We start from the raw sequence: 16,750 nt of genomic DNA on the forward strand, positions 1-16,750 counted from the left end.
CACTATCAAGGGTAGGGTTCAATATTTGGGGTTTAGAGGGTAAGGAGGCTGTCTCTAGAAGGCCTAAAGGATAATGTGGATTAAATAGGGAGAAACCCCTAAATTTAGGGTTTAGAGTCTGAGCTAGTACGCCTTACGTACTACATGTACGCCTAGCGTACTACCATGAGCTCCGTGTTCCAGGTCTCGATCTTGTACGTTGCGTGTACATCACGTACGCCCAACGTACGGGCTGAAGTGCAAGGCTTTTAACATAAAGGGCCAAATATGTAAACTTTAATTAAGCCAAGGATAAAAATGGAAATACCTGAAAAACGAATGTTAGAAAGAGCTTTAGGAATTGTGCCCCCAGAATTCCCTTCGAAGCGACCCCACTTCTCTCTTACATATGCGATTCCAAAAATATTAAAAACCATATGTTTAGCCTCATTTGTCACTACATATAGGAATGGACTAGGAAGTAATGTTGACTCCCCCCACAATGACCTACTTCACTCATACAACTAGGTTGTCCTTTTGAACCCAGATCTTGGGGTCTCTAGTCTTCTGGGTAAGTTTTCCTTCGTATGAATTTATTCATTCAAGGGCTTTAGTCCCATTCCTCTTGACGACTTATAAACAACATCTCTACTCAAGCCTTTTGTAAGCGGCTCCGCACTGTTATCCATTGACTTTACCCAATCAACCGTGATAACCCCCATAGAGATTAGTTGTCGTATTGTTTTATGTCTACGTCTAATGTGCCTTGATTTCCCATTATACATTGTACTTTGAGCTCTACCAATAGCTGATTGGTTATCACAATGTATACATATGGTCATTATCGGCTTAGGCCATTCGAGAATGTCCTCTACAAATTGGCGTAGCCACTACGCCTCTTCAACACAAATATCTAAGGCGATAAATTCAGATTCCATCGTAGATCTGGATATAACTGTTTGCTTGGACGATTTCCAAGCTATAGCAGCACCTCCAAGTGTAAAAACATATCCACTTGTAGATATGGAATCTTTTATGTCAGATATCCAATTTGCATCAGTGTATCCTTCAATAACTGATGGATGTCTGCCATAGTGCAGTCCATATTCTCGTGTGTATCTCACATACCTTAGTAGCCTAGTAATACTCTTCTAGTGTTTAAAACTGGGTTTACTAGTATATCTACTTAGTCTGCTCACAACATATGCTAAGTCAGATTTGGTACAACTCATTAGATACATCATACTGCCAATAATTCTTGAATATTCCACTTGATTAACACTATCACCTCTATTTTTATGTAGATGTTGACTAGTGTCAGTTGGAGTTCTAGCTATGCTAGTACCTCCCTTAGCAAAATTTTCAAGAATCTTATCTACATAGTGTGTTTGACTTAAAATCAAACCATTCTGGGTTCTTGTGATCTTGACCCCAAGAATCATCCGCTAAACCCATATCTTCTTGTTGAATTTGCATTTCAACATATCATTCGTGGATCTTATCATCTTGTCATCACTACCAATGATAAGCATATCATCAACATATAAACACAAGATGACATACCATGAGTGGTGTTTTTCACATAGATACACTTATCACACTCATTGATTCTAAAATCACTTTCCATCATGACTTGATCAAACTTTTGATGCCATTGTTTTGGAGCTTGTTTTATTCCATATAGATACTTGACAAGTTTACAAACCTTGTTCTCCTGTCCCGAGGCAATGAATCCCTCAAGTTGCTCCATATATGTATGATCCTATCTCTATATAATTGTATCCTAAATAACTATTTGATTTGAAAAAGAATTTCCTTTATAAGATTATATTTCCGAACAAAGGTAATTTTATACACAATTTATAGAATCCATTAAATTTGGTGATAATTCCACTTATGTTTTTATGTGTCCGTATGTAAATAAGGTGGTTTGATTTTTATACACTTATCTAATTTAAACGAAATAATTAAGGTAAAAGTCCATATTTACCTTCAAAATGAACACCCAAACACCCAGTAAGGGTATAAGTGAAACTTTCTTATAAAATACATTTATATTATATTTTTAACATTATATTTCATAACTACAGCCACACCCCAAAACACACACACATTAAATTTGATCATCATTGTTTCTTCACCATGCTTAATTTAAAAGTATTTTGCTAAAAGTTTGCGAATTTCACTCTTTCTTAATTCTCGGCTATAATTTGACAAACTCAACTATTTTCAAACCCAACATTCCAAAAAATAATCAAAAAACCATTTTAGAAAAAAATAAGCATTGAGTTTGTAGAGGGGCCTCTCATTTGACATGCCCTTTACGAAAATCGACATGTCTTCTACAGTCTTGACATCAATTCAAATACATGTGGATATTTTTTTGGTATTTTTTCATGAGTTTGTGGTACCTTTTCCGCGACTTGAGTTCAGAATACTAACACTAAGTTCACAGATCACATGACATTGAGTTTACAAATGTCAGCTCGAATCTTTACAAACTCGTTCTTCGTAATTGCCTTCTGCATACTAGATCTTTAGAGAATAAATTCGCTGAGAAACTTTTGTTGACTAAAAAGCTCAAATCTAAAATCTAGTCCATTAAATATACGTCGAGTCATTAGAGGGCATACCATGTCCGCATAACTGCTAAGCCCTCTACAGACTCGATGATCATTTTTGGAAAAAATGGTTTTAATTTTTAATTTTTATTTTTTGGAAAGTTGGTGTTCGAAAGTGATTTAATTAGTCAAATCATCTACATAACTACATATATTATCTATAAAGTATTTAAAAATGATGCATATGATATTGATTGTTTAGAAAAATACTAAAATATATATTAGTCAATTTTTTTTCTTTAGGCCCACCTTCTCCATCTTTTGGTTCATCTCATACTTCTCCACGGCCTCATGATTTGGTTACCGAATATGCATATCTATGTATGTTGTCCTATGTCGGTCCTTATCTTAGGCCTCCTGGTATGCTTATAACGAAAACATAAATGGTCTATGTGGCCACATACAATAATTGTGAACATCATCCTATATCCTTAGTGGTGGCTAGTGGTGAGAAAAATCATGGTCAATTGTGGTGGGGAGGACAAACCATCACATCCAATGTGTTTTTTTCTCTCTCCATGTCTCTTTATATCTCTCTACCTCTCTCTGCATTTTAATAAATTATAATATGTATTTTTTTTATTTTAATACAAAAAAATAAGAGTGATATAGTGGTAGGTATCCTAACATTTTAGTGGTTGAATGTGGTGATGAGTTGGCACTCACCACTATAATGGTTAGTGGTGAGTATAACGGATAACCTTAGGAGGGTTATAAGAGCATGTTGGATGTTATGTTATTTAAAAAAAAACAAATGATGTCATAAATATAGAAAGCTCACTAGTCTACTAGTCTACATTGTTTTGTAAATACATTAGTATTATTATAAGGGTCTTGCCAAACTCCACCGCCTCTGCTGTTCTTTTGTAAATTTTAACATCCATATATCATTCAAGTAAAAATTTAAAATTGTGATATTTAAGTTGGTGTTGTGTGCTGTGGTATTTTCTTAAAGCACTCTACATTATACTTATTTTTTTTCCATCATTTGTCATGTTTATTATGAAGTTGTACAATATAATTCGGATTGTAGAGTACTATTATTAGAATTTCAATTAGTATGTGGTTTATATGTTTGCCTATTAGCTTACTAAATTTGTGATGCCATGCTATAAATCATTTATTTGGGTGATTTTATACTTTAAAGTTGTACATATTTTTACTTTTATCGTTCACAAGATTTACTAATCATACAAAAACCAAAATCTCTTGGTGCCTTTTATTAACACCATTCGGTATTTGGTTTTTTATAACTCTTGAGTGATTGTTTGTAACACTTTGATCGATCCTTCTTATTGTCAGAAATCTTTGAGATTTACAAATAATATAAAAAAATACATATGAAGTTGGTGAGCATTTAATTGCAAAAATTAAATTCTCTATTTTGTTTCATAGTTTAGGTGAGGACACGGAAACATAAAAATGGAGCATCATCGATTCACACACGCGGCCCCAACATACAGAGTGGCTCCCAAAACATGGGGCAATACGATCCCGATACATGTCAATATTCAAATGATGCATGACAAAAAAAAGTTTTATAAATAAAATATCAGTTATATTAACTATATTGTTGAAAAATATTATTTTAAAATAAAATGATTTTAGTATGAAAGAAGCTTTTACCACGACACCGAAATATGTATTGTTTTATATATATTTAAATGTTTAGGCGGTTGAAACACATTTTTATAATTTAAATCAGTTACATAAAGTGATAATATTGTATGGAAAACTAGTATAAAAATACTAAAACGTTATTGTACAAACTAATAAAAACAATACATTGTTGAATAGATTAGTACCGACCCTAAATATATGCGGGGCGTGGGATGCACAAAATTTTAATTTGTATTTCTTCTGTGACTTCTGTCATTAATCTGTCATAATTCGTCATTACTTTGTCACTTTTGTCGTTAATTCTTCGCTAATTTGTCTCTATCTTTTGCTAATTCGAACTTTTAAGGGTCTATTTTTAATTTTCGCAAAGGGTTTTCAAAATCAACAGTCTTGAAATAGATAAAAATATATAGCTAATGTAATAGTATGAATTAGCTAGTTTTCGGTTACAAAATTGTGTATCTTTGGCCCTTAATATTTTTTTTAAGTGAAAAACTATTTTATTGAAAAATTAGAAACAAAGTAAAATATTTTTTTCCATAAATAATATTTTCTAAATGTTAAAAATTGCATCATATATATCATTTTAATGCTATTATAAAATTAGTATATGCAAAATTGCAAATAGAAGCTAATAATGGTTTAATTAAACGGTGTAGTGTTTGACTAGTCTGGTTCGGTAGGCGTTGCATTCTTGTTTCTTCCCACTTTCGTTACCTTACCCCCATAAAAACCCCTTAAATCAAGATGTATTCCCCCAACTACACCTACCAATTCTCAGTGTGTAGAGAGAGAGAAGGCTCAACAAACCTCTCTGCATTTCGATTTTCGATTTTCGATTTTCTATCTCTAATCAACGTCTCGAAACTATCAATTCATCGTTGTTTAATCGGTTCAATTTTGGGGTGTAACAATGCAATCGGATTCCGTAAAAGTGTCGCCGTTTGAATTCATGTCTGCAGTTTTTAATGGGAAAGTAATGGATGCATTGAACGCATCGGCGGAATCGGGAGAATTGACGATTCCGCCGTCGTTGAAGATGCTGGTGGAGAATCGTGAGTTGCTGACGTTGTTTACAACGTCGGTTGCTGTGTTGATTGGATGCTTCGTCGTTTTGGTGTGGCGGAGATCGTCTACGAAGAAACCAGTTCAGGAATTGGAGCCTATGAAGATCGTTGTGCCGAAGAGAGAGAAGGAACCAGAGTTTGATGATGGCAAGAAGAAAGTTACGATTTTCTTCGGAACCCAAACTGGAACTGCTGAAGGTTTCGCTAAGGTGAAACACCATTACTATTTACTGATGCATAATTGCATAATTGCATATTTTTCAACCATAAATTTTTGTATTTTATAACATTATATTTTTTTTACAGGCACTTTTAGAGGAAGCCAAAGTTCGATACGAGAAGGCTTCTTTTAAAGCAGTTGATTTGGTAAGTTTCGGATTCTAGAATAAGAAAATATTTAATATCTGATTCATGAAATGCTAATTGAACGTTGAACGCCAATAATTATATCAATTGTAGGATGATTATGCTGCTGATGATGAAGAGTATGAAGAGAGATTTAAGAAAGAGTCTATCGCCTTTTTCTTTTTAGCTACGTAAGTGTTCATATCCCACTTCTAAAAATCACAAAAACCATAAATAGGTATTACAAATTTGTGAATTACCTTCTAATTGAATCTGATATCATGATATGATAAATGATTGTGTAGATATGGAGATGGTGAGCCAACAGATAATGCTGCAAGATTTTATAAATGGTTTACAGAGGTAAATGCTTTGTTTCTACTAATTACTAAATCAACATGATAGATTGATAATCTCCAAATAAAATACTTGTATTAAAACTAATTTTTTTTTAATCATGTAGGGTGATGCAAAAGGAGAATGGCTTAATAAACTTCAATATGGAGTGTTTGGCCTTGGTAACAGACAATATGAGCATTTCAACAAGGTAATAATTCATATAAGTATGTAACTTTTCCTTCTTGTTATGTAATATGTAATCCATTATACTTACATATTTCTTCTTAATGTTATATAGATTGCAAAAGTGGTTGATGACACTCTTGTAGAACAGGGTATGTTGAGTTCAATTCCCTAAATTTATTCCACAATTTGTGAAATTTCTCTTTTAATCTAAATATATTTTCATTACTTTTTTTCAGGTGCAAAACGCCTTGTTCCTGTTGGCTTAGGAGATGATGATCAATGTATTGAAGATGATTTCACTGCATGGTATTAAATTTTCTTTAATCTAGTTTCAACTTACTAATTGAATCTTTTGGATGAATTTACAGTAACTTTTTTAAAAAATTTACAGGAAAGAATTAGTTTGGCCTGAATTGGATCAAATATTACGCGATGAAGATGATTCAACTGTTGCAACTCCTTACACTGCTGCTGTTTTGGAATATCGTGTTGTATATCATGAAAAAATCGACTCATATTCAGAAGATCTAACTCATACAAATGGTCATTCAATTCATGATGCTCAACATCCATGCAGGTAGATATCAATATCAATATCAATATCATATATCATCATATCAAGAAATATTCATTGGCTTGAATCTTTTTTTTTAAGATCCAATGTGGCATTCAAAAAGGAGCTACACACCCCTGAATCCGATCGATCTTGTACTCATTTGGAATTTGACATATCTGACACTGGATTATCGTAAGTTACTTACTTATTTACACGATTGATAACACTTTAATGGATTTCTTTTAGATGTTGATAGTTATTTATTTTGTTTTTTTTAGATATGAGACAGGGGATCATGTTGGTGTCTACTGTGAGAATTTAAATGAAGTGGTGGAGGAAGCCATTAAATTATTAGGTTTACCACAAGACACTTATTTCTCAATCCACACTGATAAAGAAGATGGAACTCCAATTGGTGGGGCCTCCTTGCCACCTCCTTTTCCTCCATGCACTTTGAGAAACGCATTAGCTCGTTATGCAGATGTTTTAAGTTCCCCCAAAAAGGTAATTAAAATTAACATTTTCGAATCCGAAACTGAAAAACCTTTAAAAAAAATTTATTTATTTTAATTAATTAATTATTTATTTATTTCAGTCTGCTTTGATTGCTTTGGCTGCTCATGCTTCTGATCCTAGTGAAGCGGAACGATTAAAATTTCTCGCATCGCCAGCTGGCAAGGTACGGATTTCTTATTTTTCTTAATAAACATTTAATTTTTTTGAATATCAAAAATTAAAAATTAATTTAATTTAATTATTGTTATATTCAGGATGAATATGCTCAGTGGATAGTTTCAAGCCAAAGAAGTCTTCTTGAAGTTATGGAAGCATTCCCATCTGCTAAACCTTCCCTCGGTGTCTTCTTTGCTGCTGTTGCCCCTCGCTTACAGCCTCGTTACTACTCCATTTCTTCTTCTCCAAAGTAAATAAAAAATTACTTTTCTACTTTTCTTTTATTTATTTATTTATTTTAAGTTAATAATTTATATCCAATTTCGTTATTTCTTCAGAATTGCACAAAACAGAATTCACGTTACTTGCGCATTAGTTCACGAGAAAACACCAGCAGGCAGAATCCACAAAGGCGTCTGTTCCACGTGGATGAAGGTAACTAATTTAATATTATTAATTAATAATTAATAATTACATCAATGCCATCGAAATACAAAGCAACGTTTTTAATTAACTTTTTGATTTATTTTTCAGAACGCTGTGCCTTTGACCGAAAGTCAAAATTGTAGCTGGGCGCCTATATTTGTTAGAACATCAAATTTCAGACTTCCTTCGGACCCGAAAGTTCCTATTATCATGATTGGCCCAGGAACTGGACTTGCTCCTTTCCGAGGCTTCCTTCAAGAACGATCATCTTTAAAGGAATCCGGTGTAGACCTCGGATCCTCTGTTTTATTCTTCGGATGCAGAAATCGCAAAGTGGTATGTTTAAAAAAAAATTATATTTAATATGTTTTAGTAAATTTGAAATTGATTTTTCTTTTTCTTTTAGGATTTTATATACGAGGATGAATTGAACAACTTCGTTGACACCGGTGCGCTCTCCGAGCTTATTGTTGCTTTCTCGCGTGAGGGCCCCACTAAGGAATACGTGCAACACAAAATGAGCCAAAAGGTAGGTGTAGGACCCACTAAATATATTTAAATTTTATTTTAATTTGTTACCTTTTTATTTGTTAATGTTAGATTTTTGTTTCAACAGGCTTCGGATATCTGGAACTTGCTTTGCGAAGGAGCGTATTTATACGTATGTGGTGATGCTAAAGGCATGGCTAGAGATGTACATAGAACCCTTCACACAATTGTTCAAGAACAGGTGAGTTAACTTTTTTAATAAAGCTAAATTTAATATATAAAAAAATTGACTTATGGACATTTTTTTTATGTATTTAATGCTTTTTTGGGTCCATGTATATTTATGTGGCTCAAAATTGAAAAAAATGCTACACCCCTTATTTGACTTTTGGATGTCGTATTCTATCATTTATTATTATTGTTTTGGGGTGAGAGATATGATTGCGTGTCACTTTCTTGACCAATTATGGAAAAATCAGCTATTTAATTTAAGGTTTAAGTTTAACTAATAAAAGTGTCATAATTTTAATAATTTCAGGGATCTCTAGACTCTTCTAAGGCAGAATTGTATGTGAAGAATCTACAAACATCAGGAAGATATCTTCGTGATGTTTGGTAATGAGGAAAAGGATACAAATAATTTATAATTCTTATTTTATTTTTTCTTTTTTTCTAGTTCTTTCTGCCTACTCATTTTTTTTGATGGTGTAATGTAATTTGTAAGATGTGAGATGTAATTTGGGAAGAGGGTGGTGATGCATTATTTATAGGTATCCAAATTGTATGTCTTGTGTAAAATGTAAGATGTAAACATGTGTCTTTATGAACTCGAAACACTTGAAATTGTTACCTAATAACTCGATTAATAAAAGTTGTTAAGCATATATTATGTTCTATCATAAGCATCCAAAACGAATCCAATAGAAAGTATGCTATCAAGAGGAAACGTGACAACATTGCTATAACCCTTAATAGATAGATACACTCTAATAACAACAAAGTGACTAAGTGGTACATTTTTACTGTTTGATAATTAAATAAAGGCCCATTTCTAACTTCTAAGGCTGAAAACTAGAAAAAAAAAACTACCAATACATACGATTTTCAAACTCTACAAAGAAGCGACACCACTAAGGGTGCTACAACAAACAGATCTACCCTTGTGTTGTCTGGGATAAAATGATCATCTTTAGATTTATGTATTTGTGATGCTAATGTGATACAATAATCCAAACAGAACAACACAAGCCTGCAAGGCTATTGGACTTGAAGTCTAGGAAGAATAGGTCATTGAGTTGAAGTAGTTTTCTTTGTTTTTAAGATTACTTGCGTACTCCAAAAGTTCCATGCCCATATTAGTTCTAGTTCTGCATGCATATTTACTTGACTGTAATGCATCCTTCAAGATTAGAAATGACGTAAAAAGAAAATTGTTCCAACTCTATCTATTTTCTTAGGAGATCGTCAATCTTGAATTTGGCTCTATCATTTGGTGTTTTCATCTCCCTTACCAGGCCTCCAAAACAAGAAAACAAACCCGATGAACCCCACTCCATGCAAGACCAACTTCAAGCTCTCATCCACCATACCACCGCCACCAACACACGACTCGACAAACTCACCACAGACATGGCTACTCTCGCCAATCTCGTCACCAATACGTCAACCAACTGCCGCCATTGTGAGGTAACAACTAGAACCTCCGACATATCCTATCACAACCATCAACGCTGTTACCGTCCTTGCAAATAACATCACTGGAACCCCCACCGCCACTTCCGCCATCTTCACCGGTTCACCTGTTAACACCTCCATTATCCAAGCAATTACCACCACCACTATCAACCCAATCTTAACCACCATTTCCGCCACCGATAACACCATGAACCTCACGAACGCCACCACTACTATCGTTGTGACATTCCCAAATTTTCAGAACCAATTAAAACTTTTTCTTTATGCATTAAAAATGAGTTGTCTTTGTTGCGGAAAATCCCAGTTAATTGAAACTTTTTGAGATAACGAAATATTATTTCATAACATTAAAATACCAAGGATGTCATAATTCATATTCGACATAGGTTACATCGTAAATGTTGAAAGTATTCTAATATTAACAAACTTATCATTTTCTTGTTTTGTGACAAATAAGGGTATATTTGGTTAAGTTATTATTTTGTAGGGGCTGTTTCTATATATATAGTTTTGCAGGTGAAGAAATGCACGCGGGTTGAGAGTCCGACCCAGGTTCATGGGTTATCCATGGGTATTATATGCCCCTGGTATTTAATGTTCAAATGAAGCTCATTTATCATTAACACTCTAGATATTTTGTGTAATATTCTCTCATCTGTATAACGTCGTCTTCAAGAGAGGGTTTCTTATTAGGGTTTCTGTAAAACTCGATATTGTTTACTCTTTGATTACTTGATTCATCAGAGCATATGAGTGTGATTGTAGTGAGATTTTTGTTTGTATTTGTATGATGAAAACCAACTGTTTCATGATAAATGAAATGTTGATGTTGGGAATGAGTTGTGTTCTTGAGCATGTTCTTTGAGTTTATACTTTGTAAGAGTAAATATTAAAATGTCATGAAATACTATTACTGACTCATCTCTTATTTCACTCAGCATCCTAATTAGTTTCCACCGGCCTTAGTTCCGTCACATATAAATTGAGTGGGTCAGGTTTGGGAAAACCTGGTGAGATGTATAAGGTTTTCAAGCTCATAATATTTTAATGATAATAAATCATAATAACATTCCTGCCAAAAACAACCATTATATATATATATATATATATATATATATATATATATATATATATATATATATACACTAGATGTAAAACATGTGTATTACACGGGTTTATAAAAAATAAAATATTAAAATGTAAATAATAAGTATTTTTTAAAATAAAATTTTGAAATAAGGAATGAAAATTTTGAAATAAGAAACATATTAATTGCAATTTAGTATAATATTTATTACATTTGATAGTTTACATATATAAGTATAAGTATTATTTGGCTTTTTAATTTTAAAAATTGAAAAAAACCATAAATTGACATATGAATATTATTTATTTAAACATATCACAAAATGACACATGTCAAAATTCATTAGAGATTAACATGTGGCAAAATTGTCTTCATTTATTATAGTAGATATAATCTGATGTAAATATCCATAAGACAATTTACCCAGCCCAACCGATTCTCACAAATCCTAAATCAACGATCATATGGAAGAGTGACCTTACCTGATGAATCGTTTGAGAAACTGTTTGATTACACAGTTAGGGGAGTCCTTGGCCACTGTAAGTCATATTAAAGACAACCAATGTGTCACACCCCCAAACCAAGGATGGCGGAAACGTTCAGGGGTGGAGGACTTCATGTATAGTATCACAACAACGAGTATAATAGTGCGCATAGTAAATACAACCATCATAAATATAATTGAAAAAGTTACACCATAGTATGAGATTACATGTTTCAAAATCAATTACATTATGATGACAAAAATGTTTAATTTGACGTCTGGCGTCCCATCCTCAAAAGCAGTTGATTACCTGTTTCACGGGAGTTAACATCACTTAAAGTTTACAGGAGATACTACTTTAAAAAGGAAAACAGAAAGGAGTTTTATCTATTTAAAATTGTATTCTTCGTTTAAATTACGAACACACACTCATGCATTTGGTCTTGGGAGTTAAGACTACATAATATTTGTTAAGGAAAATATTGGATTTTTCTTGTGTGCACATTCCATTTTACAAATAAAGGTTTTTCCAACACTTCACCCAAAAGCTTATGAACTCACCAACTTAATTGTTGACACTCTTTCAAAACTACTTGTATTCTCAGGAATATATATATATATATATATATATATATATATATATATATATATATATATACACACACACACTAGATGTAAAACATGTGTATTACACGGGTTTATAAAAAATAAAATATTAAAATGTAAATAATAAGTATTTTTTAAAATAAAATTTTGAAATAAGGAATGAAAATTTTGAAATAAGAAACATATTAATTGCAATTTAGTATAATATTTATTACATTTGATAGTTTACATATATAAGTATAAGTATTATTTGGCTTTTTAATTTTAAAAATTGAAAAAAACCATAAATTGACATATGAATATTATTTATTTAAAACATATCACAAAATGACACGTGTCAAAATTCATTAGAGATTAACATGTGACAAAATTGTCTTCATTTATTATAGTAGATATAATCTGATGTAAATATCCATAAGACAATTTACCCAGCCCAATCGATTCTCACAAATCCTAAATCAACGATCATATGGAAGAGTGACCTTACCTGATGAATCGTTTGAGAAACTATTTGACTACACAGTTAGGGGAGTCCTTGGCCACTGTAAGTCATATTAAAGACAACCAATGTGTCACACCCCCAAACCAAGGATGGCGGAAACGTTCAGGGGTGGAGGACTTCATGTATAGTATCACAACAACGAGTATAATAGTGCGCATAGTAAATACAACCATCATAAATGTAATTGAAAAAGTTACACCATAGTATGAGATTACATGTTTCAAAATCAATTACATTATGATGACAAAAATGTTTAATGTGACGTCTGGTGTCCCATCCTCAAAAGCAGTTGATTACCTGTTTCACGGGTTTCCTGAGAATACAAGTAGTTTTGAAAGAGTGTCAATAATTAAGTTGGTGAGTTCATAAGCTTTTGGGTGAAGTGTTGGAAAAACCTTTATTTGTATAATGGAATGTGCATACAAGAAAAATCCAATATTTTCCTTATCAAATATTATGTAGTCTTAACTCCCAAGACCAAATGCATGAGTGTGTGTTCGTAATTTAAACGAAGAATACAATTTTAAATAGATAAAACTCCTTTCTGTTTTCCTTTTTAAAGTAGTATCTCCTGTAAACTTTAAGTGATGTTAACTCCCTATGTGAGTCGCTATAACCATACTACAACCGGATGACCTGTTACAACATTTTTCAGACGTTAAAATTTGTTATGACATTTGTCACCCGTAGACCTGCAGGTCCCGCTATAGCTAGCAGCAAGGTGTTGGGTGTCAATCCCAATATAGATCTATACACAATTATCACGCTCTCCCTACGAGAGATTCTGGTTATAACTTGCAGGAATTTTAATCCGTACTCTAAGAGTACATTTGGAGAATTGTCTCACAACTTACGTTAACGAGTTTACGTGTAGCATGCTTAGAATGCATAACTATGCTTCTTATGTTTTATCTTGTATGTTTGAAATGTGAAAGGACTCTTAAAATTTAGGAAGTAAATTTCTGTTATTTAACCATAACTTAATAGAAAAAATGTGTAAATTATAAAGTCATCAAAGACAAACACTTGCTCAACATGTTACAAAGTGTTATGTAAATTGTAAGCTGTGAACTAGTTTTTACCTTTCTATACTGCTTTAGAAAAAAAAATCATAGAAAAATCATACCAAGTCGAAAACTGAATCCGTAAACTTTGAGAGTTTAGAAAATGTGTCTAGTTTATTCATGATTTTTAGTATAATTTTTAGAAGTGTCTAACTTATGTGAAAATGTTCATATTCACAGACTGATCCGAATTCGTTTCGGAAATGATAGGCAGTTTTATAAAATTCACCATAAATTGTAGAAAAAATCGTATGGAGGTGTGCAAGTAGTCATTAGAAAGGTATAAACCTAAAATACTTGCATATGAAACAGTTTTGATATATATTAAGTTTAAGTTGGTCAAAACAGTCCGTGAATAGGACTCAACTTTTCTATGAAAAGTTGAAGTATGAGTTTGAGTTATATTAAGGTGTGTTAACTTGTATACCCCACTAAAACTTGAAGAAAACATGAAAATGTAGGGGTATGAACTCACCTTGAGTGATTTCCTTAGATGTATGATGAAGAGAAAGGGTTTCTAAGTCAAGAACACTTGATAGAAGCTTGGAGAGTTGAAGATCTAAGAACAATTATGGTGACATTGGTTATGAGAGATTCATAAAATGAGTGAAGGAGTAAAGAATGTTCAATGTAGGATGAGAATACTTACTGAATGAGGGTGAGAAGTTCAAAGGCAGCCTTGGAGTCTCGAGTTCTTAGTGAGGGAAATGAGAGAGAAGTGTTTGTTTCTTGGTGAGAGTGTGAGTAAAGTGGAAGGAGAGATGAGAGTTTCCAACTTTTGATCAAGTTACCAGCTGGAGGAGAGATGTGAGAGGACAAATAGTTGACTAGGTAGGGGTGAATAGTGACTGGGGGTTGTCCTAAGTGGGTATGGGGGATAGCTTGTGTCACACTCTAAGGGAAATCAACACTCTAACACAATATCTCACCCAATAGATATTGTCCTTGGTTTACGATCCTTTCCCAAAATATGGTTTAAAATATGATAATATAGGGTCTTATATATAAAAATATAAGTTTGGAGTGTTTAAAATTATAAACATAAAAGTCTGAGGAAATTTCCGGAGCAAAAATCACTTAAAAACACTAAAAAGTCCGAAATTGGTAAAAATCCGGAGTGAAATGGTGAAATCCGGAGTCACCACAGAATTTCCAGAGCTCCTTTAAGCATTCCGGAGCTAATGCCAAATTTCCGGAGGAGAGGCTTAGGCTGCGAGGTTCCGAAGCGGGTGAACAGTGGATTCCGGAGGCGTTGGGCGAGGTCCGAAGCTTCCTTCTCGGATCCGAGGTCAGGAGCGAAATGTGTCCGGTTCAGTTGGAGGTCCGATCCGCCCCACATGTTCCGGAGTCAGAAGGATGTTTCGAAGCAGGAGGGTAGTCCGAACTAAGGGGGTTCCGGACCAAGGGTTTCCGGACTAAGAGGGTTCCGGACCAAGAGGGTCCTTTTGGGCTGTTTTCGACTGAGGAAGGTACATAGAGAGATTTGGGAGAGATTTCACATACTTGGAGAGATTTCTCATACTTAGAGAGATTTGTGAGAGATTTCACATACTTTGAGAGATTTCTCATACTTAGAGAGATTTGGGAGAGATTTCACATACTTGGAGAGATTTCTCATACTTAGAGAGATTTGGGAGAGATTTCTCATACTTAGAGAGATTTGGGAGAGATTTCACATACTTGGAGAGATTTCTCATACTTAGAGAGATTTGGGAGAGATTTCTCATACTTAGAGAGATTTGGGAGAGATTTCACATACTTGGAGAGATTTCTCATACTTAGAAAGATTTGGGAGAGATTTCTCATACTTAGAGATTTGGGAGAGATTTCTCATACTTAAAGAGATTTGGGAGAGATTTCTCATACTTAGAGAGATTTGGGAGAGATTTCACATACTTGGAGAGATTTGGGAGAGATTTTGTCGGGGGCCTTTATTAATGTTTTTCTTCGCAGAACAAAGGTCGTAGGCTTAATTACAACCCATTTTGAGTGTTATACGCCCCCCGAAGGGTATGTAATAGTGTTTTATAGAGTTGTTACTTCCCTCTAACTGATTAGGGTTTAGGATTTTGGACATTTGAAACTTTCAAGTGTAACTTTGCATTAAAATTTAGAGTTACACATTAGTAAATATAAGGTAATCCCTAACATATTAGAACTAGTTGAGTTGACCAGATTGACTCGTTGACTTTCTTGACTTTGACTTGACCAAAAAGTGACGGTTGTCACATCATCCCCCCGTCAGAAGGAATTTCGTCCTGAAATTAGCGTTTTGACTGGGACTTCAAGAGTTGGGGAAAAGATGCGGGTATTTTTGTTTCATCTGATCTTCGCGTTCCCAGGTGAACTCGGGTCCTCGCTTAGCATTCCAACGGATCTTCACAATAGGAATACAACTTTGTTTCGTTCTCTTGATTTCTCGATCCATGATTTCTACCGGTTCTTCTACGAAGTGGAGACTCTCGTTGACCTCGATTTCTTCGAGAGGGATCACAAGAGTCTCGTCAGACAGACACTTCTTTAAGTTTGACACGTGGAAAGTCGGGTGCACGTTGTTAAGTTCTTGAGGTAGTCGAAGTTTGTATGCCACTGGGCCAATCCTGGCAAGGATTTCGAATGGCCCGATGTACCTTGGGTTTAGTTTACCACGTTTACCAAAACGTATCGTCCCTTTCCATGGTGAGACCTTTAGTAGCACCCGATCCCCAACCTGGAATTCCAAGGGTTTGCGTCGCTTGTCGGCGTAGCTCTTTTGTCGATCTCGAGATGCTTTCAGTCTTTCTCGAATTTGAACAATCTTTTCCGTAGTTTCCCTTATGATTTCAGGGCCCGTGAGGGTGCTGTTAGGGACTTGCCCTTTTGCTAATTGTATGTCTCCCACTTCAGCCCAGCACAGTGGTGATCTGCACTTGCGGCCATAAAGAGCTTCAAATGGCGCGACCTTGATGCTAGTATGATAGCTGTTGTTGTACGAGAATTCGACAAGCGGTAAGTGGGTATCCCACGCTTTAC

The 16,750-nt window shown here is 34.1% G+C and overlaps 1 protein-coding gene across 1 annotated transcript; it reads left to right on the forward strand.

The window, feature by feature from the left end:
- The first annotated feature begins 4,958 nt into the window (after window positions 1-4,958).
- On the forward strand, window positions 4,959-9,194 carry LOC145114746 (NADPH--cytochrome P450 reductase 2). The gene is made up of 17 exons (XM_079050834.1): window positions 4,959-5,496; window positions 5,594-5,653; window positions 5,747-5,823; window positions 5,938-5,995; window positions 6,096-6,179; window positions 6,270-6,306; window positions 6,394-6,463; window positions 6,549-6,734; window positions 6,813-6,905; window positions 6,992-7,217; window positions 7,309-7,392; window positions 7,484-7,635; window positions 7,724-7,820; window positions 7,920-8,147; window positions 8,218-8,340; window positions 8,428-8,541; window positions 8,839-9,194. Exons 1-17 carry the CDS (start codon window positions 5,134-5,136, stop codon window positions 8,917-8,919), a joined length of 2,133 nt encoding a protein of 710 aa, XP_078906960.1. The 5' UTR covers window positions 4,959-5,133; the 3' UTR covers window positions 8,920-9,194.
- Window positions 9,195-16,750: the final 7,556 nt, after the last annotated feature.

The sequence above is a fragment of the Lactuca virosa genome, chromosome 5, assembly GCF_052849685.1.
Source record: "Lactuca virosa cultivar CGN04683 chromosome 5, Lactuca_virosa_CGN04683_v6, whole genome shotgun sequence".
Taxonomy (NCBI): Eukaryota; Viridiplantae; Streptophyta; class Magnoliopsida; order Asterales; family Asteraceae; genus Lactuca; species Lactuca virosa.